We start from the raw sequence: 25,757 nt of genomic DNA, 5'->3' as shown, positions 1-25,757 counted from the left end.
TTGAACTCAGTGCCCCCAGGTTCAATTCCTAGTACCAAAAAAAAAAAAAAAAAAAAAAAAAAAAAAAGGACAATATCTCATTTATCTCTTTTTTAAAAATATTTTTTAGTTTTAGGTGGACACAATATCTTTATTTTTATGTGGTGCCGAGAATTGAACCCAGTGCCTCACGCATGCTAGGTGAGTGCACTACCACTTGAGCCACAGCCCCACCCCCTCATTTATCTCTTTCCTCAGCAACAACTACCTCACCTGTCACAAAACAGGGATTGGTGTTTGTTGGATGATTATGCCACAAATCCAGGGTAATATAAATTCAAGTTTGTGAGAAAAGTATAAAATTAAACATGCTCAGAATATGTTGGAGATGTGAAGACCTTTTTTTGACATTAGGAGATTGAGAAAAAACATTCACTACTCAGATCCAGATGGGATTCGTCAGAGCCTGTTTGAATGTGGGCACAGTCACTTGGAGACCCTGGGATATAGTAACCTGCCTTAGTTGTAGAAGACAGATATTAACATTTCTTTTTTTTTTTTTTTACCAGGGATTAAACCCAGAGATGCTTAACTACATCCTCAGTACCCCCTACCATTTTTTAAAAAATTTTTTTTGTAGTTGTAGATGGACAGAATGTCTTTGTTTATTTTTATGTGGTGCTGAGGACTGAACCCAGTGCCTCACACATGCCAGGCAAGCACTCTGCCAATGAGTTACAGACCCAGCCCTGCCCAGTCACTTTTTAAATATTTTATTTAGAGACAGGGTCTGGCTGAGTTGCTAAGTGCCTCAATAAGTTGCTGAGGCTGACTTTGAACTTGTAATCATCCTGTCTCAGCCTCCCAAACTACTGGGATTATAGGCATGTGCCACCATACCCGGCAATAACATCTCTTAATGTCCCTGTCAGTGTAGGAAAAAGCAGACAAGTAAACAGAATCATAAAGTCTCAGACACAGTCATGACCAAGTTCCATCAGAACATTTGCATATTCCATCTGAGTTACGAAGCAGCATTCCAGCCAATGTCATTTCTACCAGAAAAGATCACTGCAAGTCTGTTCACTTCAGGAGCCCAGAGTACAGAGACTGCTGCTCAGAAAAGTGCTTTGGGTAGGAGGAAGAGAAGACATTTGTGTACAAGTGCACAGGAGCCAGGTTCTTTTAGATCTTATCACTTCTAGTAGGAGGAAGGCATTTGTTCCTGATAAATTATTATTCTGTTTGTCATTTTCAAGGGAATAAGGAAACCTGAAAACATAGAAAAGGGGGAAAAAGTCCCAAGTAAACATCTTCTCTGAAGTCTCCACCCCTTATCCAAAGTACTGGGAATTGAACACAGGATACTCTACCACTGAGTTACATTCCTATCCCTTTTATTTTTGAGACAGGGTCTTGTCAAGTTACTCAGGGGTCTCACTAAGTGCTGAGGCTGGTCTTGAACTTGCGATCCTCCTGCCTCATCCCTCTGAGTTGCTGGGATGACAGGTATGCGCCACCACGCCTGGCTTTTCTTTGAAGTTTAAATGGATCGTATCCCCTGGCCACAACACGCTCTGCTCTGATTTGTAGCAATCAAGCCTCAAAGAAAAGAGAGCAATAAATTCAATCCCATGGCTCTTGTAAAAAGGCATCTATTTGGCTTTTAATACAAAATGACTCAGAAACATAGAAAGAAAATATCATACAAGCCAGTTACTGAATTAAAAACAAAACAACCAAGCCCATCCAACAAATTTCAGTTGATATTCCCTGCCTTCTGCCCAGATTAGAAAACAGGTAACCGCACACCAAATGTCTGTCCCTTTGAAGAAATCTTATTTAAAAAAAAAAAAAAAAAAAAAAAGGCAGGAAAGGAGAAACCAGTCCCTGAAATCTGGCAGGTGGTGTTAGAGGCTACTGGGAGCTTGCCTCAATCATCCTGGCACATGGAGTACAAGTGGTGGTTGGAATATGGACACCACCTCCTCTCTGTCTTGCTAGTAATGGTCATCTGAAGGGAGGAGATCAGCCTGGGCACCATTTGACGCCAATTATGCAGTCTGAGGTCTCAAGGTCAAGCAGTCCTGGAGTCTTCCATTCCATAGCTTCACTGAATCTCTCCCATGTACAGTCTCTTGTCACTGGATGCTGAAAGAACTGAGGTAAAAGAACAGAGAAGACAACTGGAAATAATGAAGGCTCAAGGAGACTGGGTGTTCAAGGGCTCTTGTGTTAAGAGCCAATTTTGGTATATAAGAGCAATTGGATGTAACTTGAATTCCCCTTCTAAACAGCATCTACAGGAAATTGTAGTCTGGCTTTTCAATCCAAGTCCTCTCAAAACCATGAGTTTGACTGTACCGTGAGAAATACATTATCAGGCTCAAAATTCTGATGTCCCTTGTCAGTCAAACCCCAAGGAAAAGATCTTCCTAGTTACTTTAGGAGACAGGAAGTGATCTATAACCATAGTTTTGTAAATGTGCTTCTGTTTGTTAAGTCCCGGAGAAAGTTACATTTTATCCTTAAAGTTAAGTTGCAATTTATATCTAAATATGCAGAAATATCATTTTGCCTGTGATCCCAGCAAAGGGAGGTTGAGGCTCAAGTATGGGGCCAGCCTGGGCAACGCTGCAAGACCCTGCCTCAAAAAACCAATAACAATAAAACCCCCATGATTCTCTTATCCCAATATACCACAGAAGCACAGATCTGAAGCAAATAAAAGGCTAACCTACCTTCCCTTGAGATAGAGAAGAAAAAAGGAACATTATTCCTACCCTTGTCACTTAGGACAGCAACTGTGAGATAGTCACTGATACTTAGAAGGGCCGTTTTTATGGAAATTCACATTTCTGTCTCTGTATTCCCAGCCCCGCCCTGGGGAGATTACCACAGGTCCCCTTCCCCAATAGTGAGGACAGACTTACTGATGGGCTCATCAGGATGGAAAGCCACTTCATTGATGGAGCCAGCGTGGCCAGGCAGCTTATACAGAATTCTTCTGCTTGTGGTATCCCACACATACACAAACCTGCAAGTATCAGGAATAGCAAAGATCAGGCCTTCTAGAGGTGGGCTAGGACAGAGGCATGACTCTTTAATGGAAAAGGAAACCATGCTATTTTATTACTCCAAATTTACTGAGTTGCATTCTGGCTTTTAGAAGCTAAGACAGAGGCTGAAGGTGTAGCTCAGTGGTAGAGCACTTGCCTAGAAACTAGGAACAAGGTTTGAGTGAAGACATGGACCCTGATCTTGAGGAACTCAGTAAATGGGAATAGCTTAAAAATATAAGCTTTATTAGTATTTTCAAACATAGCCTCTAGAATGGGAGAGGTCTTGGAGAAGAAAAGAAACAATTTTCCCTATGAACCCCACATAAAAACCTTCCTCAAAGAGCATCAAATATAATTAGGCTACAGTTAACTTTAAAATCATTCAGGAATGTCTTAAAAGGAAACTGATTTATTGCAGGTTGGGAGATGAAGTATAACTTCTTACTACTGTATAAACCACTGTACTTTAGTATTTATTGTATTTAACTTTTAGTATTGTACTCAAAGCTGAGCCCAGAAGAGAAATGGGAAATTTCAACTATATAAACATAATCAGAAGTCTTAATATATGTTCCAGGATTCACCTCCCTTAACACCTTCAAACATCCCGGTTAAAACACCACCACCAACAACAAATTTTCTTTGACCCTCAACCCTGCCTGAGTCATTTTAGGTAAAGGGCAAAATAGTTACCATCTTCATATGGTTGGTGGTTTGAAGCAGTTATTAGAAACATTTATTCATATATTTGTTTCAATAAAAAATATACCAGTACTTGAATATAAAATTCCTAGCTCTTGGGCCTGAGGATGCAGCTCAGTGGTAAAGCATATGTTTATTAGCATGTGTGAAATCATAGGTTTCATCTCCTACATCACAAAAACAAAAAAAGCAGGCCTAGTTCTGATACAACAACTTTGGGTATAAATACAAGTAAATGCTAGGCTTGATGGCACAAGCCTATAATACCAGCAACTCAGGTGGCCAAGGCAGGAGGATTCCAAGTTCAAGGCCAGCCTCAGTGACTTACTGAGACCCTGTCTCAAAATAAAAAGGGCTAAGGATGTAGCTCAGTGGTAAAATACTCTTGAGTTGACTTCCCCATACAAAACACAAAAAACAAAAAAGCACATAAATAAGAGCTGTTTTTTGTTTTTTAAAAATATTTTTAGTTGGGGCTGGGGATGTGGCTCAAGCGGTAGTGCGCTCGCCTGGCATGCATGCGGCCCGGGTTCGATCCTCAGCACCACATACAAACAAAGATGTTGTGTCCACCGAGAACTGAAAAATAAATATTAAAAAATTCTCTCTCTTGGGGCTGGGGATGTGGCTCAAGCAGTAGCGCGCTTGCCTGGCATGCGTGCGGCCCGGGTTCGATCCTCAGCACCACATACAAACAAAGATGTTGTGTCCGCCGATAACTAAAAAAATAAATACTAAAATTTGATACAACACAAGGGTGGTTACTAGAAAGGTAAGGGAGCTTGGATAATGGAAGAGGGGGTATGAGACAGAACCCGAGTTGAGAATGCAGAAGGGTTAGAATACAGAGTGCAGCATTGTGGTGATGGTCAGAGAGATGAGTACTTAATGTGTTGAAACAAAGTGAAGCAGCAGAAGAATCTCATGAGAGACTGGGAAAATTATGAGACTGAATTTTATTTTGATGGCAATGTGAATCCAACAGGATAAAGAAATGGTTGACCTTCTAGGTCTAAAATATCCAAGGAAGAGAGAAATAACGTGTTTGTCCAACATGCTTTTTAAATCTTTCATACTGCAAATGGCTTCATCGCCAAGTACAGCTATAACTCTGGCTGCTCTAGTCCATAACTGCATGTCATGTATTAAACATGAGAAGACCTGCAGAGCTACATCATCCTCTACCTCACACCTAGTAATCCTTACCTGTCGGCTGAGCCAGCTGCTATTTTGCTTCCATCAGGTGACCAAGAACATCTCAGGAGATTCTATAATGATGAATAAGCAAGAATTTATTGAATGGTAACATATCAAATTTCTCTTTGCCACACCCAAGAATCACTGGGAGATTTTAAGCATCCTAACTGGACTTTTAAAATTATTCTCCCCAGAAAGATGATCAGCAATTATCTTATTTTCTATGGACCAAAAATAAAATACTTCATTATTTTATACCATATAAACACTAACTAGAAAATGCTTAGTAAGTTATGTTAGATTAGACCTGGCAACAAAATTTGTTTTGCCAATAAATGGAGGCCTCCTTTGCTTGATTTATCTTGATCCTCATTAAATTTCCCCCCTCTTGTTCTTATTTTTTTTTTTTAATTTAATCTTTATTAACCAACTGTTTGAGGGGAAATGCTGTTTCCAACAGAGCTGACCTGGGAATTTGAGGGTTTAAGAAAAATTTCTGTCTCTCACAAATTGGGGCATGGTGCTGACTGAGAAGAGGGATATATTTCCAGGGTTCTAACACATGGTCACTCGGAAGGTAAATGAAACAATTTGGATAACAGCCATGGGAGCCTGGGTCCCTTATAGAACATTGATCTGAAAGGGTTGAAGATCCTATGGAATAAAAAAAAAACTAGGAGTGTCCTGTTGAGGATGGACTGATATTAGAAGCTCTCAGATTGAGAGCTGGCTTCATCGCTATCTGGCTGTCTTCTGTGATATTCTTGTATTAGTTTTATTTTGGTAAGAACAACTTTGATAAAGAACAGCCACTAGAATGCAGCCCATTCTTAGCAAAACTACTTCTCTTTAGCCTTAGCATCACCTTAAATGTTTTTGGAATCAAATAGACAATAAAACCCCTTTGCTATGTAGCACTCACCTTTTCAAAGTTGTGCACATTTCCTTGAAATATCTTCACACACCTCTCTTTGGGGGCAAATGGTCGGACATCCCAGACCCGCACTGCAAAACAAATTTAATCCAATTAACCAACCAAACCAAATATGAGCCAGAGAATTCCTGAGAACGAAAATGAAACTAGTATCATGCTAATGACAAACACTGCCTCCTGGCTATAGGTGGTCCAACAGGCACACTGCTACCTGTAAAGGCTCTTTTATTTTTCTAATGGGAATATAATGCATCAAAGTTCTATTAACTGGTGCTAAGGGCACTTTTCCTCACAGAGGAAAGTAAGGGGTAGGAAGGAGAATTGGCAAATACATTGTTGAGAAATTGCAACAGAATGCAGCTGCTTGTGATAATAATTTCAAATAACTCCTCTGTCAATTCTGAGTCACAAAACTCAAACTTTGATATAACAATCAAAATACCAATGACTATTGTAAAAATGAGTCTATAAAAACCAAAGTTAATATTCATGTTTTATAATTTTCTCATTTGGACACATGAGAGTCTAACCTTGAACAAGGTCAAATGTAGCAAGAGAAAACTGTATTAAAAAATTAGAAAAAGTGAACTTTGTTCCCCAGTACCCCAGAAGCTGAGGATCGACTCTAGGATCTCATACATGCTAGGCAAGCATTCTCCTATTGAGTAACATCCTCAGCCTTAGAAAATGTGATCTCTGAATTTAATTTTAGTTTTGTTGTATATGGGGATGTTAGGTAAATAGTCAATTATTTGTGTCTTGATTTTCTGCTCTATTAAAAAACAAACAGCTGGCTGTGGTGGCACACGCCTGCAATCCCAGCAGCTTGGGAGGCTGAGACAGGAGAATTACAAGTTCAAACCCAGCTTTAGCAACAGTGAAGTGCTAAGCATCTCAGTGAGACCCTGTCTCTAAATAAAATACAAAATAGGGCTGGGATGTGGCTCAGTGGTTGAGTGCCCCTGAGGTCAATCCCTGGCACCCAAACAAACAAAAAATCACTTTTTTTCTTTTTAGTGGTAGTAGGGATTGAACCCAGTGATACTCTCCCACTGAGCTGTATCCCCAGAACTCTTTATTTTGAGAGAGGGTCTCACTACATTGGCCAGGCTGGCCTCAAGTTTTTGATTCTCCTGACTCAACCTCCTGAATAATTAGGATTACAGGTGTGTGCTACCATGCTTGTTGTTTGTTTCCTTCTTTCTTTGAAATAAATAAATCCATTTTAAGAATTGAGCAAGATGATATATGTGGAAAGAGTCTAAAAAGTTGGAGGTGATAAAAATAGAGAATTTATAATTTTATTATGTTGCCAAAACCAGAAATTCTTCTTACTATTCTTTTAATAACCACTCACAGAACTTCATCATTTCTCACTATAAAGGATGCTAGAATTAGTCAAGGGTAAATCCACTGAATTTGAGATATGCATATAAATATACAATGTAAGCAGTAGCTAATGCTGTTTTAACAGAAGCTAATCTTATAGAGGAATCTGAATGATGTCATTTTATTTGAGTGTGAAAAGGTAATACCAACACTTGGGAGTCAGACAGGCATAAAAAGGCAAAGCTATGCATGGAAGTTTGCTATTGAGATGATAATGCAGTCAGGAAGTAAGGACTTCCATTCAGTCAACAAATATTTGAGTACCCATTAAATGCCAGGTACTGTTTTTGCTAAAAAATGTCAGTTAGTGCATTTTAGTTCTTGACAAGCCCAAGAACATGATATGGATACCAGGAGCATTTCCAAACTCCTGAGCCTCCAAAATATCTGGGATTACAGTTGTGTGCCACTATTCCCTGCTCACACTAGGGCTCTTGGAGTAGAGAGGTAAGATACATGGCATACTGGTCTACGATTGCCCAAACTTGGTACTATCTGCAAACATCTGAGAATTGTCCTGACTATTTGGATTATAAGACTCTGATTTTTTTTCTCATGGAACTAATCAGTTAAAATTTTTCTTATATTCTTCTTGGATTTACAGTATACCAGAGCAGAAATTGGCCCTAACGATAAAGGCCCATTTCCTCTAATTTTATCCATGTAGAAACTGAAGTCCAGAAAGGATAAATATAGTTCAAAGTTGTTTAGGAGCTATAATGGCAGATCTGGGAGTAGCGTCCTGGATTCTTGATCATCTAAAGCTTTTCCCACTACAATATTCTCATTGACTGGTAGACTCTTTGAGCCATCCTTGACTCTTTCCTTGACTTTCATGTATCCCAGTATACATATTTTTTCTCTTTTTGCAGTGCTGGGTACTGAACTTAGGACCTCGGACATACCAGGTTAACATTCTACCACTAAGCTACATCCCCCATACCCCTACACATTTAAAACCCAATGCCCACTTCTTTAGGGTCTACAGAGACTGGGCACTGGGACAGCTTTCCTCTTCAAAGTTACCTGTATTGTCCATTGCATTGGACAAGAGGTAAGAGCCTTCAGAACTTAAACTCAGTCCAGTCACGGAATCTGCATGGCCTCTCATGGTGTAGGTTAGCTTGTTTTGGCGTAGGTCCCAGACCTGCAAAAACAAAAAAATGCTCCCAGAAATCAAACTGAGAAAGAGCAGAGAAAGAATTATTCAAGAGTCACTTGCTCGGAGAAATTGGTATCCTTTCTTAAAGGGCAAAATATTATTTTAACTACAAAATACAGGATTTCTGTCAAAGAGAAAAAAAAAACCCTCGTCTTTTTTTTTTTTTTGGTGGTGTTGGGGATTGAACCAGGGCCTTGTTCCTGAGAGATAAGCACTCTACCAACTGAGCTATATCCCAGCCCAAAACCCTTGTCTTTTAAAAAAAGAGTCAAAGTGACTATATTTGACTTGATATAAATTAATGTCAAATATTAAGATAAAGTTCAATGTAAGAAAATTTGCATAGAAGTCATTTTCAAAACATAACAAAATGTAGTAGACATTAAAGAAAAAATAAATAGCATTTAAAATGATTATATTGATTCTTCGTCACTAAAAAGAAATTATTAGGGGCTGGGGTTGTGGCTCAGTAGTAGAGTCCTTGCCTAGCACGCATGAGGCACTGGGTTCAATCCTCAGAACCACATAAAAACGAAATAAAGATATTGTACCCATCTACAACTAAAATAAATATTAAAAAAAGAGAAATTATTAGAACTACATAAAAATAAGTAAACATGTAATTTAAAGACATTATGAGTACATGTAAATTGTGTATAAGAAAATATGTAAGAATATTGATGCTTAAATTAATGTCATGTATATGTAAATATATATATATTCACACACACACACACACACACACACTATATATATATATATATAAAACCTAAATGTCAATAAGGTAAAAGATATGACATTAAATTATGATTCATAAGCACATTGGAACATTATGAATTCTCACAAAGGAGCTAGCATGGCAGAACGGAAAGAGAGGCGATTTAGGATTAAGAATAACCAGTAGTTATGTGTCACTGGGCCACTAACCCTTTCTGAGGACAGGGAAAACATCTACTTCTTATGGCTGTTATAGGAATTACAAATAAGAATGCTTAGCATATGCCTGGCACTTGGCAGGCCCTCAATAATTTTGGCAGCTATTATTGAGCAGTTCCTAAAAATAACTCTGGAATCCAAATGCAAAAATATTTACATAATAAGCAAAAAAGGGAAAATACAAAACAGTATTTATATTTACATAAACTGCAACTATGTAAAATAATTAACACTGCCAGCAATAGTCTGGATGTCACATGGCAAAACAGTAATTTTGTGAAGGTCATTGGTATTATACAAAACTCTTCCCAAATTTTATTTAACACTGCCATGTAATTTTTCTAAGTGAATAAAATTTTTGCTGTCTTCTAAAGCTAGGCGCTTTCTCTCATCCAGACGTGAGTTAGGTATTGTATGCTGGAGTAATACATAAGGCAGACAGCTCTACTTTCTCCATCCATAACTCATTCATGTGTACAGCCTAACACACTTCATATACCATCATTTTTTTGTGTCAGGATGTTTGCTGCCTCAGTAATCAGGAGAGCTTGAAATGGTTGACACTCTATTAAAGTTTTTGTCCTTTCTCTTCAGAGAAGGCACTGCTGAAATCTTTACCTTAGTAACAAGTAGGAGAGAATGCACTTGCCACCAATCTCAGCACTTATGTGCTATTTCCAGACTTTCTTCTTTGAGGCCTATACCTTGTTTGTGTAGGGACAAAAAATATTTGGGATTTGCCACAGAAAGAATGAATAGGGCACTAATTTAAGCAAAACATTTTGCAAATGTCCTAATCAGCTATTCAATGAACATCTGGGTATCTGATCAGTGGCAACCACTATTGGAGATTTAAAGGGACAGAGTTCCTGCTCTCAAGCAACATTTAGTTTAGCAATGAAAACAGTCTTGCAAACAAATATTGAAAGGCCTATTTTTTCAGTGTAGTAGCAGAGGGGGCAAAAGGTTTAACTCTTGTAGAACAGGGATGAGAGAAGCTTTCCCAGAGAATAAAGTATTTGAGCAAGGTAAAGAAGAAGGAAGAGATTTTTTCTTTCTTTCTTTTTTTGGTGGTACTAGGGATTAAACCCAGGTTCACACATATTAGACAGGCACTCTACCACTGAGCTACATCCCCAGCCCTTTTAAATTGTGAGACAAGAGTCTCTCTCATTAAGTTGTCCAGGCTGTCCTCAAATTTGGGATCATCTGGGCTGGGGTTTTGGCTCAGTGGTAGAGCGCTTACCTAGGACACATGAGGCACTGGGTTCGTTCCGCAGCACCACATAAAAAATACTAAATAGGGCTGGGGATATTGCTCAGTTGGTAGAGTGTGCCTTGCATGCACAAGGCCCTGTTTTCAATCCCCAGTACCTCACAAAAACAACCCCCCCATCCCAAACTAAATAAAGGTATTGTGTCTACCTACAACTAAAAAGATATATTAAAAAAAAAAAATTGGGATCGTCCTGTCTCTGCCTCCTGAGTAGCTGGGATGATAGGCGTGTACCTCGCTGGAAGAGGGTTCAAAGTAGGGCAATGAGTTGGTTAGATTTGTACTCTGAAAAGATCTTTCTGGCTTAGATAATCAAAGAGATGAGACCAGAGGATAAGAAATCAAAAAACACTTATTTTATTCCTTTAAACAAACAAAACTACCAACTAAACTCCCATGTGGCTCAGAGCTCAGGTTTACATGAAACACTAAAGAACTTCCAGCCAGACCCTCAAGCCCTCAAGCAGGGATATGTTTTATTCTTTTTTCATTTTTCCTCTGACTTCCAGATCCTATCAAAGTCCCTAGAGACAGCATATTTACTCACAAAAGGGACTCCCATTCCTCATTTCTTCTTCCTTTTTAAAAACAGGCTGTGCTGAGAAGTGTCTTGTCACACCTGGCCCCCTCAACCATGCTGGGGATCACATCCAGGGCCTCATGCATGCTAAGCACTGGTTCTATCACTGAGTTAAACCCTCAGCCCAAGAACCAAGTTCTTTTAGGAATACCTACTAATGTGCTGAGGCAGTATAGGGACTTGTCAAGCAATTAAATGCTAAAGCCTGCTGAGTCCCTAAGTGCTTAAAAGAAACCTGTTAATTGACCAGAGGCAACAAGACAGATTGGAAAGATTATCAGCCCTCTGAGGATACAGCTGCCATCCTGGCTTTACCATTGACTGAGTGATTGACTATGTGATCTTGGCTAAATCATTTAACATCTTAGGGCCTTACTTTAGTCATCCATAAAATAAGACAGATGAACCAGAAGTTTAAGGTTTCTTGCAGGTTTGACATTCCTGGAGTCTATTTCTTTCTTTTTTTTTTTTTTTCCTGGAGTCTATTTCTGATTGGAAAGGAGCCTCTCTTTTCCATATTTAAAGAAATTTATGAGGCCCGAGGACAACTTCAACATAAGAGTGCTTCTGGGTCCAGGGGTAATTACTCTCCCCTAAGTATGTCACAACAGGGTATTTAGGTAGGGAGAAACCTAAGGAAGGAGCTCAATTTATCTTCTAACTAAATTCTAAATTCTAATAAGGTCTTACATTTCTCTAGCATACCTTAATCATATAGGAGCAAAAAAGAAGACAACTAATTATAGCAACCTAACTTTACATACTATTAATTGCTGCTGCCATAAAATAAAACAATAGGTCTGGGGCTGTAGCTCAGTGGCATAGCATATGCCTAGCATGTATGTAAGACACTGGGTTTGATCCTTAGCACTGCATAAAAATAAACAAATAAAATAAAGGCATGCTGTCCATCTACAACTACAAAAAAAAAAGCAAACAAAAACAACAACAAAAAACAATTTGTATTCAAAATTGGCAACATTCTTATACTTGTTAGCATATTACCACTATCATTATCATCATAATTTTTTCTTGTTGTTGCTTATGATCAAATCCAGGGCCTTACTAAGCAAACTATGTACTTCTGAGCTACACCCCAAGCCTCTGATACCTTACTGTTCACCTGGAACTCTATCCTAAGGAAACAAATGCAGAAAAAGTTTTACAGAAACATGACCATAGCAGCATTAATTTGTGACAGTGGTACATACAACATAAATCAATGTCTAGTGACATGGTTGTGACTTACTAAATTGTAGAATATCCCAATAATAAAAATGATTGATGGGCTGGGGATATAATTTAGTGGTACAGCACAATCCCCAGCATGGCAAAACAACAAAAAAGATGATAATGGCAGGTGACATGTATTAAACATTTACTAAGAGCTTGCCATGGGCTGGAATATCACATCTTTATTTAATTCATGTAACAATTACACATGGTAGGCTGAATACTCCCATTTAGAGGTAAGAAATGGAGATTCAGAGAAGTTAAAGTCACTTTCTTAGCTAAGTGTGCTGGCACACATCTCTAGTCCCAGTTACTCTGTTGGCCAAGGAAGGAGAATCACTTCAGCCCAGGAAATCAAGACTAGCCTGGACAACATGGAAAGACCCTGTCTGCAAAAACAAAATAACAATAATAACAACAAAACAACAAAAAAAAAAAAAAAAAAAAAAAAAAATTTTTTTTTTTTTTTTTTTTGGTGCTGGAGATTGAAACCAAGGAAGGAGCTCAACCATCCCCAGTACCTACCTTTATATATATATTTAAATTTAGAAACAGGGTCTTGCTGAGTTGCTTAGGGCCTTGCTAAGTTGCCGAGGCTGACTTTGAACTTGTGATCCTTCTGCCTCAGTCACCTAAGTGCTGGGATTATAGTTGTCACCACATCTGGCCACAAATAACTTTCTTAAAATCAGAGCAATTAAGTGGAAGAATCAGAAAAATAATCCCAACATATTGTCCAGAAGGATAAGAGGGATATGATACAGAGCAACTAGAGGAGGACCTATTCAAGTTTAGAAGTCCTCTCAGAGAAGCAGGAGTCTGAGCCAAGAAATAAGAACAAGAGCAAGTCAGTCATAGCAAGATCTGAAGTAGGCAGGTTCCTGACAAAGGAACTAGCTATAGGATAATAAATTTAAAAAACAGCATGTAAGATTTATTTTATTTTTTATTCTAACTTGTTATATATGACAGCAGAATGCATTACAGTTCTTATTACACACATAAAGCACAATTTTTCATCTCTGGTTGGAAACAAAAAGCAGCATATAAGATTTTATCTAAAAGAAAAGACTGGAAAGTATAATGAAATATCAAGAGTGAATGAATTTGGATGATTATACCACAGTGATTTTATTTCTACTATTTTTCTTTTTGGTATCAGGGATTGAACCCAGGAGCACTCTACCATCAAGCTATATCCCTAGCCCTTTTTCTTTTTTTATTATTTAAAAAAATTTTTATTATTATTTTTTAGTTGTCAATGAATCTTTATTTATTTATACGCAGTGCTGAGAAGTGAATCCAGTGCCCAACACATTGCTAGGCATGTGCTCTACCCCTGCTATGATCCCAGTTCCCTCATTTTTTATTTTGAGACAGGGTCTCAATAAATTGCCCAGGCTGACCTCAAACTTGCAAGGCCTCCAAGTGGGTGGGATTATAGGTGTGTAACTGTGCCAGGCTCTTTTTCTTTTTACATTTTGTAAAGCATAAAAACTAGCCAGGTGTGGTTGTACATGCCTGTAATTTCAGCAACTTGGGAGGCTGAGGCAGAAGGATCATAAGTTCATGGCCAATCTTGGCAAGTTAGCAAGATACAGTCACAATATAAAAAATAAAAAGGACTGAAGCTGGGGTTGTGGCTCAGTGGTGGAGCACTTGCCTAGCACGTGTGAAGCACTGAGTTCAATTCTCAGCACCACATAAAAGTAAATAAATAAAAGAATGATATTGTGCCCATCAAAAAAGAAAAGAAAAGAAAAGAAAAAGAATGCAGAGAAGGTAGGGAGTGTAGCTCAGTGGTAGAAGTAAGTACCTGCCCTATGTTTGATATGTAGCATGGCAAAACAAAAACACAAAAAAACATGCCTAAAGAAAGGAGCTCACGAGGGCATTTAAGACAGAGGGATGAGGCTGTAGTTATAGAACTTAAGAAGTCATGTCTGGTTCAGAATGGTTAGGGTAGTAAAACATATATAACCACCCCCCCAACACACACACACACGAGAAAAGACTATAAAGGATCTACTGGATTTGGCAACAGAGAGATGGTCTTAAAGGGAGCAATGCCCACAAAATAATGAAAGCAGAGGCCAGACTGTTAGAGGTGATGGGGAGATATGGAATTGAGAAATAAAAGGGAAGTGAGGAACTAAAGACAGTGAGTCCATGAAAATCTTCAGGGCTTTTCTCTTAAGTGTTAAGAGTATGACTCTGGGGGCTAGGGATGTGGCTCAAGTAGTAGCGTGCTCGCTTGGCATGCGTGGGGCGCTGGGTTTGATCCTCAGCCCCATATAAAAAAATTAAGATGTTGTGTCCACTGAAAACTAAAAAATAAATTAAAAAAAAAAGAGTATGACTCTGGAACCAAATTCTTGGTTTGAACTAAGTTTCCATTTCTTATAGCAGCAGAACTTTGGGTTATATTATTATGCCTCTTTTAGCTCAGTTTCTTCACCTATAAAATGGAATTGGTAGGGTCTATTTCAAGAAGACAGCTGTGAACCTAAACGAATGAATGATGCAAAGCTTATGAACACCACTTGACATAAAGCAAGCACTTTGTGTTAGATGATAACAACATTATCACCACCATCATCCTTTCCAAAAAGTTTGGCTATGAAGGGGAAGACCCTCAGGGCAATAGCAAGAGAGGGTGTGTGGCTGAAGGATGATACTACTTACCTTCCCTAGAAGAGACCTAAGCATGATGAAATGTTGATGAGAAGGAGAAACACAGAAGTTAAAAAAAGGATCTGGGCAAACTGATGGCATGGGTTTCTTGAGGATGAAAGAAGAGTTGAAACCCTTCCAATTAAAGGACCACCTTTGGATAAAAACAAGGAAATTTTATCTCCAGTAACTCCAAAGGAAGCAAGGAGGGACAGGAATATAGTACAATCTCCAGGTAGGGACAACAGAGGAAGTTGGGTATTAACTAACAGGTATCATTCTTATGATAAGGCAGAAGGTAAGGTCAAAGTCTCAAGGAAGCCAATAGATAAAGGCAGACATGAACTGTGTAGCTCCAAAAAAACACTGCACAACTACTGGCACTGGCTACGTCTAGGAACTCTGCCAGGTGCTTTAATAGACCAGGCTCAGTTAATAACCACCATAACCCTATGAGGCAGATGCTACTGTTTGTTATTATTACTACCTTTGCTATTCTCCTGAGACAACAAAAGCTTAAAGAAATAAAGTAAAAGAACTTATTTGAAGTCACAAAACTAGAAATTGATGGAATTGGGATCAGAATCCAAGTCAATTACTTGAAAACTTGAGTTCATGGTCTATTGTCTCTTTCTTAGAGAAGTTTAGGAAATTTCCTTTTCACAGGGTCAAAAAGAAACACATCGAGAGATGAGGGCAGGGAATCACAAACTGATTCACAGTTATCTCATTAGAACAAGACAGTTAAAATAAAAAAATTTTTAAAAATTAAAAAAAAAAAAATATTTTAAATGTCTTCAGGGAAGGAATGTAATGCATTCTGTATTTTTCACACAGACCCTCTCCCAGGGACTTCACACTTCAAATTAACTGCCTGGTTCTTAGTTTTAAGTTTCTACCTTCCTATTAGTTGGCATTGAGTGCCAAGGCACCACAATCTCAGTTTGCAAAGATTTACTTCTAGGAGTGTATACAAGTGAAAAGGAATTATAACATAAACATCAAACATACCTTGATATCGTTGTCTATTCCACCAGAGATAATCTGATCACTTGTGTCATTGAAGGTTACAGCTAACACCTGGTAAGTGTTCTGAAATGTCTGGATGGCTGCTTTCTTCCGGATGTCCCAAAGCTGAAGCAGAGGAAAAGATGAGTCTATTAGTAATGTCACTATTTATTTATTTATTATTTTTTAGTTGTAGTTAAGACACAACACCTTTATTGTATTTATTTATTTTTATGTGATGCTGAGGAGCGAACCCAGGGCTTCGCAAGTGCTAGGGGAGCACTCTACCACTGAGCCACAACCCCAGCCCAGTAATGTCACTCTTAAGAAGTAATCACATTGGGGGCATGGCTCAGCAATAGAGCTCTGGCCTAGCACATGTGAGGCCCTGGTTCAATCCTATATGTATTGTGTCCAACTATAACTAAAAAATAAATTAAAATAGAATAATCACACTGGCAGGTGTGGTGGTGTATGCCTGGAATCCCGGTGGATTGAGAGGCAGAGGCAGGAGGATTGGGAGTTAAAAGCCAGCCTCAGCAACTTAGCAAGACCCTGTCTCTAAATAAAATACAAAAAAGGACTAGAGGGGGCTGGAATTGTGGCTCAGTGGTAAAGTGCTTGGTTGGCACACGTGAGGTACTGGGTTCAACCCTCAACACCACATATAAATAAATAAAGGTATTGTGTTCATCTACAACAAAAAAAAGTTAAAAAAAAAAAACAAAAACCAAGAACTAGGGATGTGGTTCAGTGGTTAAGTGCCCCTGGGTTCAATCCCTAGTACCAAACAAACAAACAAACAAAAAAAACCAGTAATCACACAGTATACCCCTAAATTCAAGGACCCTGTATACATAGACACATTTCTAACAGGGACACAAAGGTCATTTTAAAATCATAACAAAATGTATTAGGCATTAAAACAAATAAATAGCATTTAAAATGCTTACACTGATTCTTAGAAACTAAAAAGATATTATTAGAACACAAACAAATAAGTAATAAATCATTTCACTTGTATTTTTGGACTCTTAGGATCCCCCTGCCTTAGCATCCCTGAGCTACCGTACCCTGTTCATATTCTTTTTCTAGGTACTGGAGACAGAACCCAGGGATGCTTTAACACTGAGTCACATCCCTAGCCCTTTTTATTTTTTGAGACAAGGTCTCACTAAGTTACGAGTTAAGTTGCTGAAGCTGGCCTTGAACTTGCAATTTTCCTGCCTCAGCCTTAAGTCACTGGAATTATAGACCTATGTCTGTGGCTTTCTGAAGGATGAGTCCAAAGGGTTTGTAGTTATTTTGCCTAATATGAAACTCTTCTTGAAAACATTTAAAGACAAACGCATTTGCCTCTGCTGTCTGGGGCAGGGAATAGGGCAAATGACAGACAAACCAAAAAGCTTGGGAGGAAAGGATAGGGAAGGAGAATGTGGGAAATAAGTGCTTTGAAAAGCTCTCATATATTCCTGGGGATCTGAGAAGGCCCTAAGCTCTCACCTCCAGCTGACCTTCAGGCTCTGTAAGACCAAGAAATGAATGATAATGCAGGGTTACAAACTGCCTAGCTCAGAGTTGAAGGTAGTCTCTGACACAGACACATGGCCAATCTGCAAAGACTGGCAGAATTTTTGTCATTCTAAATGATTAAGGAAACCTGTGTCAATTACTACCTTATTAGAATGCTTATGGAAAAAGACTTCAGTAGCTACACAGAAGAAAAAATACAGATCTTACAAAATTAGTTTAAAAAAAATCACAAACAATAACTGCAATAAGCAACAACAAACATTGTTGTTACTTTATATGTTTAAATATCTAGTTTTCAACAAAAAATTGAGTATGCAACACAATAGAAGAAAATAAAAAAAGAAAAAAGAAATAGTCTTTTCAACAAATGGTTCTGGGACAACTGGATAACCATATGGAAAAAGAATAAAACTAGGGCTGTGGGTATGGCTCCGTTATAGAGGGCTTGCCTAGCAAGTTTGAGAATGGGCTCATTCCCTAGCACCAAAGGAAAAAAGGAAAAGAAAAAGGCAGATAGACCCTTACCTCACATGATTTGCAAAATTTAATTCAACATAGATCAAAGTTTAAATATAAGAGATGAAACTATAAAAATTCTCAGAAGAAAACACAGGGGTCTTAGTGACTTTGGATTTGGCAACAAATCCTTAGATGCAACATCAAAAACACAGGTGATAGAGCTGGAGTAGTTGTTCAGTGGTGGAGCACTTGCCTAGCATGTGTGAGGCCCTGAGTTCGATCCTCAGTACCACATATAAATAAAGAAAATAAAAGATCCATTGACAACTAAAAAAATTAAAAAAGGAAAAGCACAGGTGACAAACGCAAAAATAGATAAACTGGACTTAAATAATGAACTCTCACACATAATAGGTAAGCACTCCACCTCTGAGTTACAACCCAGCCCCAGAATAATGAACTCATATTAACTAAACAACAAAAATACAAATAGCCCAATCAGTAAATGGAAAGAGAACTTGAATAAACATTTCTTGAGATGATAAACTGATTGATTACAATACCAGTTTATACCCTCTAGGATATCTTAAAAAAAAAAAACCCAAATCCAATAGGGCAAGGGGTATAGCTTAGTAGTAGAGTGCACGCTTAGCATGTATAAGGCTTTGGGTTACATACATCCCCAGGACAACCAACCAACCAACCAACCAAACAAACAAACAAAAACCTCAACTTCCATACAAAAACAAAAAAACACACAAGTAATAACTAGCATGTGGAACCCTCATATATTGCTGGTGGGAATATAAAATGGTGCTGCTGTTTTGGAAAAGTCTGTTTGTTTCTCAAAAAGTTAAACAAGAATTGTCACATGAGCCAATTGTCCTACTCCCAATAGAAATGAAAACAGGTACTCATATCAAAACTTATTCATTAATGCTCATAGTTGCATTACTCATGGCAATGAATAATTCTAATACTGAATTATCCAATGGATAAAAAAAATGTGTGGAATACTCTTACAATGTAATATTTAGCCATAAAAAAGAATCTAATATCAATATATCTTACAACACATATAGATCTAGAAAACCTGCTAAATGAAAGAAGCTAGACATGAAAGGCCACATATTATTTTATTTATATGAAATGTCCAGATTAGGCAAATCAAAGAGAAGAAAAGCAGGTCAGCAGTTGCCAGAGGTAGGCAAAAATAGGGGTGATAAACTGGTTAATTACTATATCACCATATACCCTTTTAGGGGTGACAAAACATTCTGGTATGGATTGTAGCAATGGTTGCACAACACTGAATGAACTAAGAGTCACTAAACTGCATATTTTTTGTTTGTTTTTTGGCAGTGGGGATTCAAATGCAGGGCCTCACACATGCTAGACAAGTGCTCCACCACTGAGTCACATCCCTACAGCTGTATGCTTTTTAGGATAATTAAAATGGGGGTTGTGGTTGTGGTTCAGTGGTGGAGCACTTGCCTAGCACCTGTGAGGCACTGGGTTCTAACCTCAGCACCACATAAATAAATAAAATAAAGGTATTGTGTATATCTACAACTAAAAAATGTATTTAAAAAATTTTAAAAAAAGATGATTAAAATGGCAAATTTTATGTTAGCTACATTTTATCTCAGGTAAAAATATTACAGAAGATTATCAGAATGTCATGCAGAAATGGTTGATTCATAAAAGATACATTATGTGGAAGGGGGTGAATATTGGGTCACAATATAAAATATATTCCTTAATGTGGGTTGGGATAAAAAGTGTTTCAAAGTTACCATGTTTAGACTATCTAGTTTAACCCCAACTTTTATAGATAAGGAAACTAAAGGTTAAAGAGAAGTGACTTGACAAAGAATCCCAGCAAGTCAACAGTAAAATGAACACCAGAATTTAATAGTCAGATTTTACTATTTAAATATTGTATTAACCTAAAAGTATTGAAATGTATGGTTAATTTTACATTAATATATGCTTCGTTTTAAAAACGAACACATACATAATTATTATTTGCGTGGTGCTGGGGATCCAACCTAGGGCCTTATGCAAAATTCTATGCAGGTGCTTTGCTACAAAGTTACACCTTATTTTCATGAAAAAAATTTGGTGGGGGGACTGAACTTAGGGGTGCTTTATCATTAACCTATATCTTCAGCCCTTATTATTTTTAATTTTGAAAGAAGGCCTCACTAAATTGCTGAGGCTGGCCTTAAACTTGTAATCCGTCTGCCTCAGCAGCCTGAGACGCTGGGATTACAGGTGTGGGCTACTATGTTTGGCTAAACTTTTTAATTTATTTTTTGGTACTGGGGATTGACCCAAGGAGTGCTTTAACACTGAGCTATATCCCCAGTCCTTTTTATTGTTGAGATGAGGTCTTCCTAAGTTTCTGAGGCTGGCCATGAACTTGTGATTTTTCTGCCTTAGCCTCCAGAGTCATTAGGATTGTAGGTGTGTGCCACCTTTCCTAGATCCTACATTCTTTTCAAACAGCTACTTGATACATAAATAATAGGGGAGGAAAAGATGTCATAACAACTCTAGAACTCTGTACTCAGCTAGACAATTTAGTTGCATTAAAGAAAAAAAAAAGGCTTATAGCTGTATATTTTTAAAGTGTGGATAATACAGCAAGAGCCCAGGGATGTTTCAATAAATGACTGACAGAAAAAAAAAAAAAATGGCTGACAGACACGAGAAGATGAACCACAGGAAATTTTTTAAGAGTATGGGTCATTTCATTTAGAAGAGAAAGAATGTTAGCTGATTATGTTTGAAGTGTTAAAGGATTGTCATTGAAAAGAAAGGAATCAGCCATGTATCTCAGAAAAGATCTAATGGGCTTAAATTTAATTTTGTGGTCAAAAGGTAGAGTCTGAGTAGGAGTGTGCCAAGATGCTTCTCCTCCCATTCTCGTGGCTTAGGATGGAAAGTAGCTCCTACTTCATGGAATCATGAACTAAAAAAGTCTTAGGTTGTTACTCAGATAAATGGTCCAAAGAGTGCTTCACTTCTTTCCTACAGAACACACCTGCTTCCCAACCCTTCTAGCCCAAGAGTCAAGCCAAATTGCTTATCTTGGAATTCAAGACCTTGACAATTTGAGCTCAGGCTCTGAAAGCCACATTCCCCCTCTACCACCACCACTATGTATAGATGACACTTTCACCACATGAGAGCACTCAGCTAACTATCCTGTGTTGTAGGGATGCACTTTGTACTGACTCCCTACAATGAACTGCCCCTCATGGTGTAGATATTCTCCTTACCTCACTTGGGCTACTTCGGCCCATTCCCACCTCTAATCAGAACACGGTCCATTCTTTAACCTGTAACTATTCAGTCTTTAGGACTGAATAGTTCAGGAAAGGAAACAATTTACCACGTATATTGTATTTTACTTTTTTTTTTCTTTGCCACTATGGATTGAACCCAGGGCCTCAAAAATGCTGAGCACATGCTACTGAGCTACATCCCTAGCCCTCTCTTTAACTTTTTTTTTTTTTTAAACTAGGGGAAAGAATGTACTTGCTAAAAATAGGGGCTGGGTGTGCAGCTCCTTCATAGTGCTATCTGAAATCTTTGCTTTCTGTGAAGAACTGTGACAAGTACAAAGCAACATGATTTTTCCCCTTAGATAAAATGAAATTATTTATTTTATTCTTATACTTACAAACCAAGTAAAAGAAAACAGCAAAGCCTTCAACTTGATAAGTAGCTAAAAAGTATATATAAAAAGTTGTTCAACCTGCCAGAAATTTGCAGTTTTCTGAATCTGCAAAAGAAGAACTTTTTTCTCTGAGGGAAACAAATGTTGAAAACTGTATCACCAGCACTTAAATCATTACCATAGAATATGATTAGCTTTGACTTTAGTTTGAAAATTATGTGAAAAAATATTTTGATTTCTAAAAATCCTAACACTTAAAACCACATTGGCTTAAAAATATTTTTATATTTTTCAATATAAAGTATTACTTGGATATAACTAATCTTTTCCTTATGCATTTAATACCCCCGAGTGGGAGGAATCAAAATACTGGGTTCTCCCGTAGTTTGTCTTCAGTTATTTAAGAAAGGGTATAGAAAATACGTGCCTTCTGGAAACAAACAGAAGCAATCACTTGGCCCATGTCTGTCTCACTGATTCACATGCCCATGCCCCTATAAACTGATTATGTCAGGGAGGAGCCAGTTCAACAAATTAATAACAGCTCCTTTGTACAGCTAACAGACATTCCCACCTCCATTAGGTGTTTTTTCCATGGTTCTTGAGTCACCTCAAGAGTGTATTATAACAAGAGCAAGATGATCTCATTTTTTAAAAAAATATTTATTTATTAGTTCTTGGTGGACACAACATCTTTGTTTGTATGTGGTGCTGAGGATCGAACCCGGGCCGCACGCATGCCAGGCGAGCGTGCTACCACTTGAGCCACATCCCCAGCCCCAAGATGATCTCATTTGTACAATCCCTTTGCAGTTCCATTTTTGTAGCTAGGATATAAATATTTGAGGGGAGAGAAGTACGTATGGCTATATATAGAAACAAAAAACACAACCTGCTTTAGAAAATGGCTGCATAAGAAAGATGTAAGCTTTTTCCCTGATGTTGGGAGAATGCATGTTCAGGCTTTTGTTTTTATAAAGTATACAATAAAATAATAAACCATTAAAAAAAGTTGCTTGATGATGCCTTAAATACAAATAATATACAAAAATTCAAAATAAGAAAAACGTATTAAAAAGCAGTCATCTAGGGATATGATATACTGTCCATTAAAAAAAATATTATTTTGAGTAATAAAGATGATTCCAATTCAGCTTCAATTAAAAAAAGAAACCAAAACAAAGACATACAAAACTGTATATAAAAAGCCCAGTAAATGATTTTTATGTGGTGCTGAGGATCAAACCCAGTGCCTCATGCATGCTCAGCGCTAGAGCGCTCGCCTAGCACATGTGAGGCACTGAGTTCGATCCTCAGCACCACATAAAAATAAATAAATAAAATAAAGGTATTGAGTCCAACTACAGCTAAAAAATAAATCTTAAAAAAAAAAAAAAGAAAGACACCTATTTGATTCAAATGTATGAATTGTTGAGATCATTGTACTGTCACGTGTAACTAATAAATAAATAAACAGCAGTAACCACCAAAAAAAAGAAAGAAAGACAGTATAGATATAAAACTCTTTTTTTGCAGTACTAGAAAATAAAAGGCCAAAGAAGGACAGAAAGATAAATATGATGAGGCTGGGATTGTGGCTCAGGGGTTCAGCGCTTGCCTGGCATGTGAGGCACTGGGTTCGAGCCTTAGCACCAAACAAAAATAAGAAAGATAAAGGTGTATGTCCATTTACAACTAAAATATATTATATATTTTATATATATATATATATATATATATATATATATGTATATATATGTATATATAAAGATAAATATGAGAACGAAGACAAAAAAGTGAAAGTAACTAAGAGGAAATGGAAAGCATAAAAACAAGTTTCTAGATGTTTATAATAGAAGGCCCTCAATGTTTGTTAATAAAATCCATTAAGGCATTTCTGCCTCTTCTTGTGTTTTGCAATGCCAATTAGCAAGTAGCCACTGTTAGGACTTTCCAACTGGCACACCCCTGTAATCTCAGTGTCTCAGGAGAGTGAGGCAGAAGATCCCAAGTTCGAGGCCAGCATGGACAATGTAGTGAGATTGTCTCAAAATTAAAAGTAAAAAGACGGGGATATAACGCAGCAATAAACAAACATATACCTATCCAACTACAGTATACCTAGTTTAGGACTCTGGGCTTAGAAACCAGTCCTAAACCAGAATTTCCTTTTAGCCAAGCATCAAGAGTATACCCAGTGTTTGCTCAGCATTTGAGGCGCTGGGTTCAAGGGAAAAAAAAAAAAAAAAGTAAAAAAGCAACAATCAAAAGGTTAGTATTGTTTTTCAGGTGTATGCCTTCAAGTCCCCCTGTTTAACCATTAAAATGAAACAAAGAACCAATTAGTGCAACAAAGATGGACCCCCTGGAACTATGAAGCAGTGTGTCCTTGTGTACCTTTGACACAAGTTGATGTTTTTAGGTCTCATTTTCTTCATTTGTAAAATGATGCTGCTGGATGAGATCAGTGGCTCCTAAAATGTCAGACCAGCTCTAACAAGCCACACTTGAAGAACCCTTTTAAAAATTCTGATTCCCATTTCGGAGCCACTGAACTGGAATCTTTAGGTAATTTAATGGATTCTAATATACATACATATATAGTGGGGAACTATTACACTAAATGACCTTTACGTTTCTGAGCTACTAAAACCCTTTACTGGGCTTTTTATATGTCTGTAATTTCACAATAATCTTGTAAGACATTTATATTACTAAAGATCAAGAAACTAAGCTTTAGCTCTTCCTCCTCCTGTAAGTGGCCTGAGGTGATCTGTAAAAATGGTTTGCTCTCTTGACCTGGAAAACCCACACAAAATCACGCAAATCAAGAGGTTCAAATCTTGGTGTTCACTTTAAGAAACTGTGCAGCCACCAAGTACCAGAAAGACGTCACTTTAAAGAAGCAATGTGTGCCATTCTACCATTACAATGCTGGAGTTGGGAAGTATGCCCAGGCAAACAGTGGGGCTGGACACAGGGATGGTAGCCCAAAGAGTGCTGAATTTTTGCTGCACATGCTTAAAAATGCAGAGAGTGATGCTGAACTCAAGGGTTTAGACACAGATTCTCTGGTCATTGAACATATAGCGATGAACAAAGCACCCAAAGTGTGCCGCTGTACTTACAGAGCTCATGGTCGGATCAATCCAGACATGAGTTCCCCCTGCCACAGCGAGATGATCCTCACTGAAAAGGAACAAACTGTTCCTAAACCAGAAGAGGAGGTCATACAGAAGAAAAAGATATCCCAGAAGAAACTAAAGAAATAAAACCCTTTTTTTTTTCCTGAAAAAAAAAAAAAGGTTGGGCTGGGGATGTGGCTCAAGTGGTAGCGCGCTCTCCTGGCATGCGTGCGGCCCGGGTTCGATCCTCAGCACCACATACAAACAAAGATATTGTGTCCGACGAGAACTAAAATAAATAATAAATATTAAAAAATTCTCTCTCTCGCTCTCTCTTTAAAAAAAAAAAAAAGTATAGACCTATGCAAATTGAAGTAGCATAATTTAAAAAAAAAAAGGTTTTGTTTAGTTATAGGTGGACACAATATTTAGTTATAATTATAGAAAATTAATTCTAATTTTATGTGGTGCTGAGAATTGAACCCACTGCCTCATGCATGCCAAGTGAGCGCTCTACCTCTGTGCCACAACCCAGCCCCAAGAAACAAAAACTTATGGCACAGGAATAGAATAAATGCAAAAAAAAGAGTAGGGGGGGGAGGGAAAAAAACCTGAGTCGAAGAAAAGTGAACTGCTCAAGGTCACACAATTACCAGCTTGAGCCAAGGATCAAATCCTCATGGTCCACTTTGTTCCAGGTAGTAATTTATTCTATGGTTCTAATATTATTCTGTAGGGTAATTAGGGTAATTAAAACAGTGCATATAATTTTAAATGGGAACTGATTACTAAAACTGTTTTGCAGAGGAGGGTACAGCACA

The 25,757-nt window shown here is 37.8% G+C and overlaps 1 protein-coding gene and 1 pseudogene across 1 annotated transcript in view; one reads left to right on the top strand and one right to left on the bottom strand.

Moving 5' to 3' along the window:
• Nucleotides 1–1,623: 1,623 nt before the first annotated feature.
• Nucleotides 1,624–25,757, bottom strand: part of Snrnp40 (small nuclear ribonucleoprotein U5 subunit 40) — a 30,556-nt gene continuing 6,422 nt past the window's right edge. Inside the window, exons 5-10 of the mRNA XM_015485360.2 lie at nt 16,135–16,257; nt 8,290–8,410; nt 5,863–5,945; nt 4,950–5,011; nt 2,913–3,016; nt 1,624–2,139 (exon numbers count right to left, since the gene is read on the bottom strand). Coding sequence (XP_015340846.1) covers nt 2,090–2,139; nt 2,913–3,016; nt 4,950–5,011; nt 5,863–5,945; nt 8,290–8,410; nt 16,135–16,257 — 543 coding nt within the window. The 3' untranslated portion in view covers nt 1,624–2,089. The remainder of the gene's footprint in view (nt 2,140–2,912; nt 3,017–4,949; nt 5,012–5,862; nt 5,946–8,289; nt 8,411–16,134; nt 16,258–25,757) is intronic.
• Nucleotides 24,593–25,122, top strand: LOC125620451 (annotated as a pseudogene).

The sequence above is a fragment of the Marmota marmota genome, unplaced genomic scaffold, assembly GCF_001458135.2.
Source record: "Marmota marmota marmota unplaced genomic scaffold, marMar, whole genome shotgun sequence".
Classification (NCBI taxonomy): Eukaryota; Metazoa; Chordata; class Mammalia; order Rodentia; family Sciuridae; genus Marmota; species Marmota marmota.
This window is presented reverse-complemented; position numbering and strand designations above follow the sequence as displayed.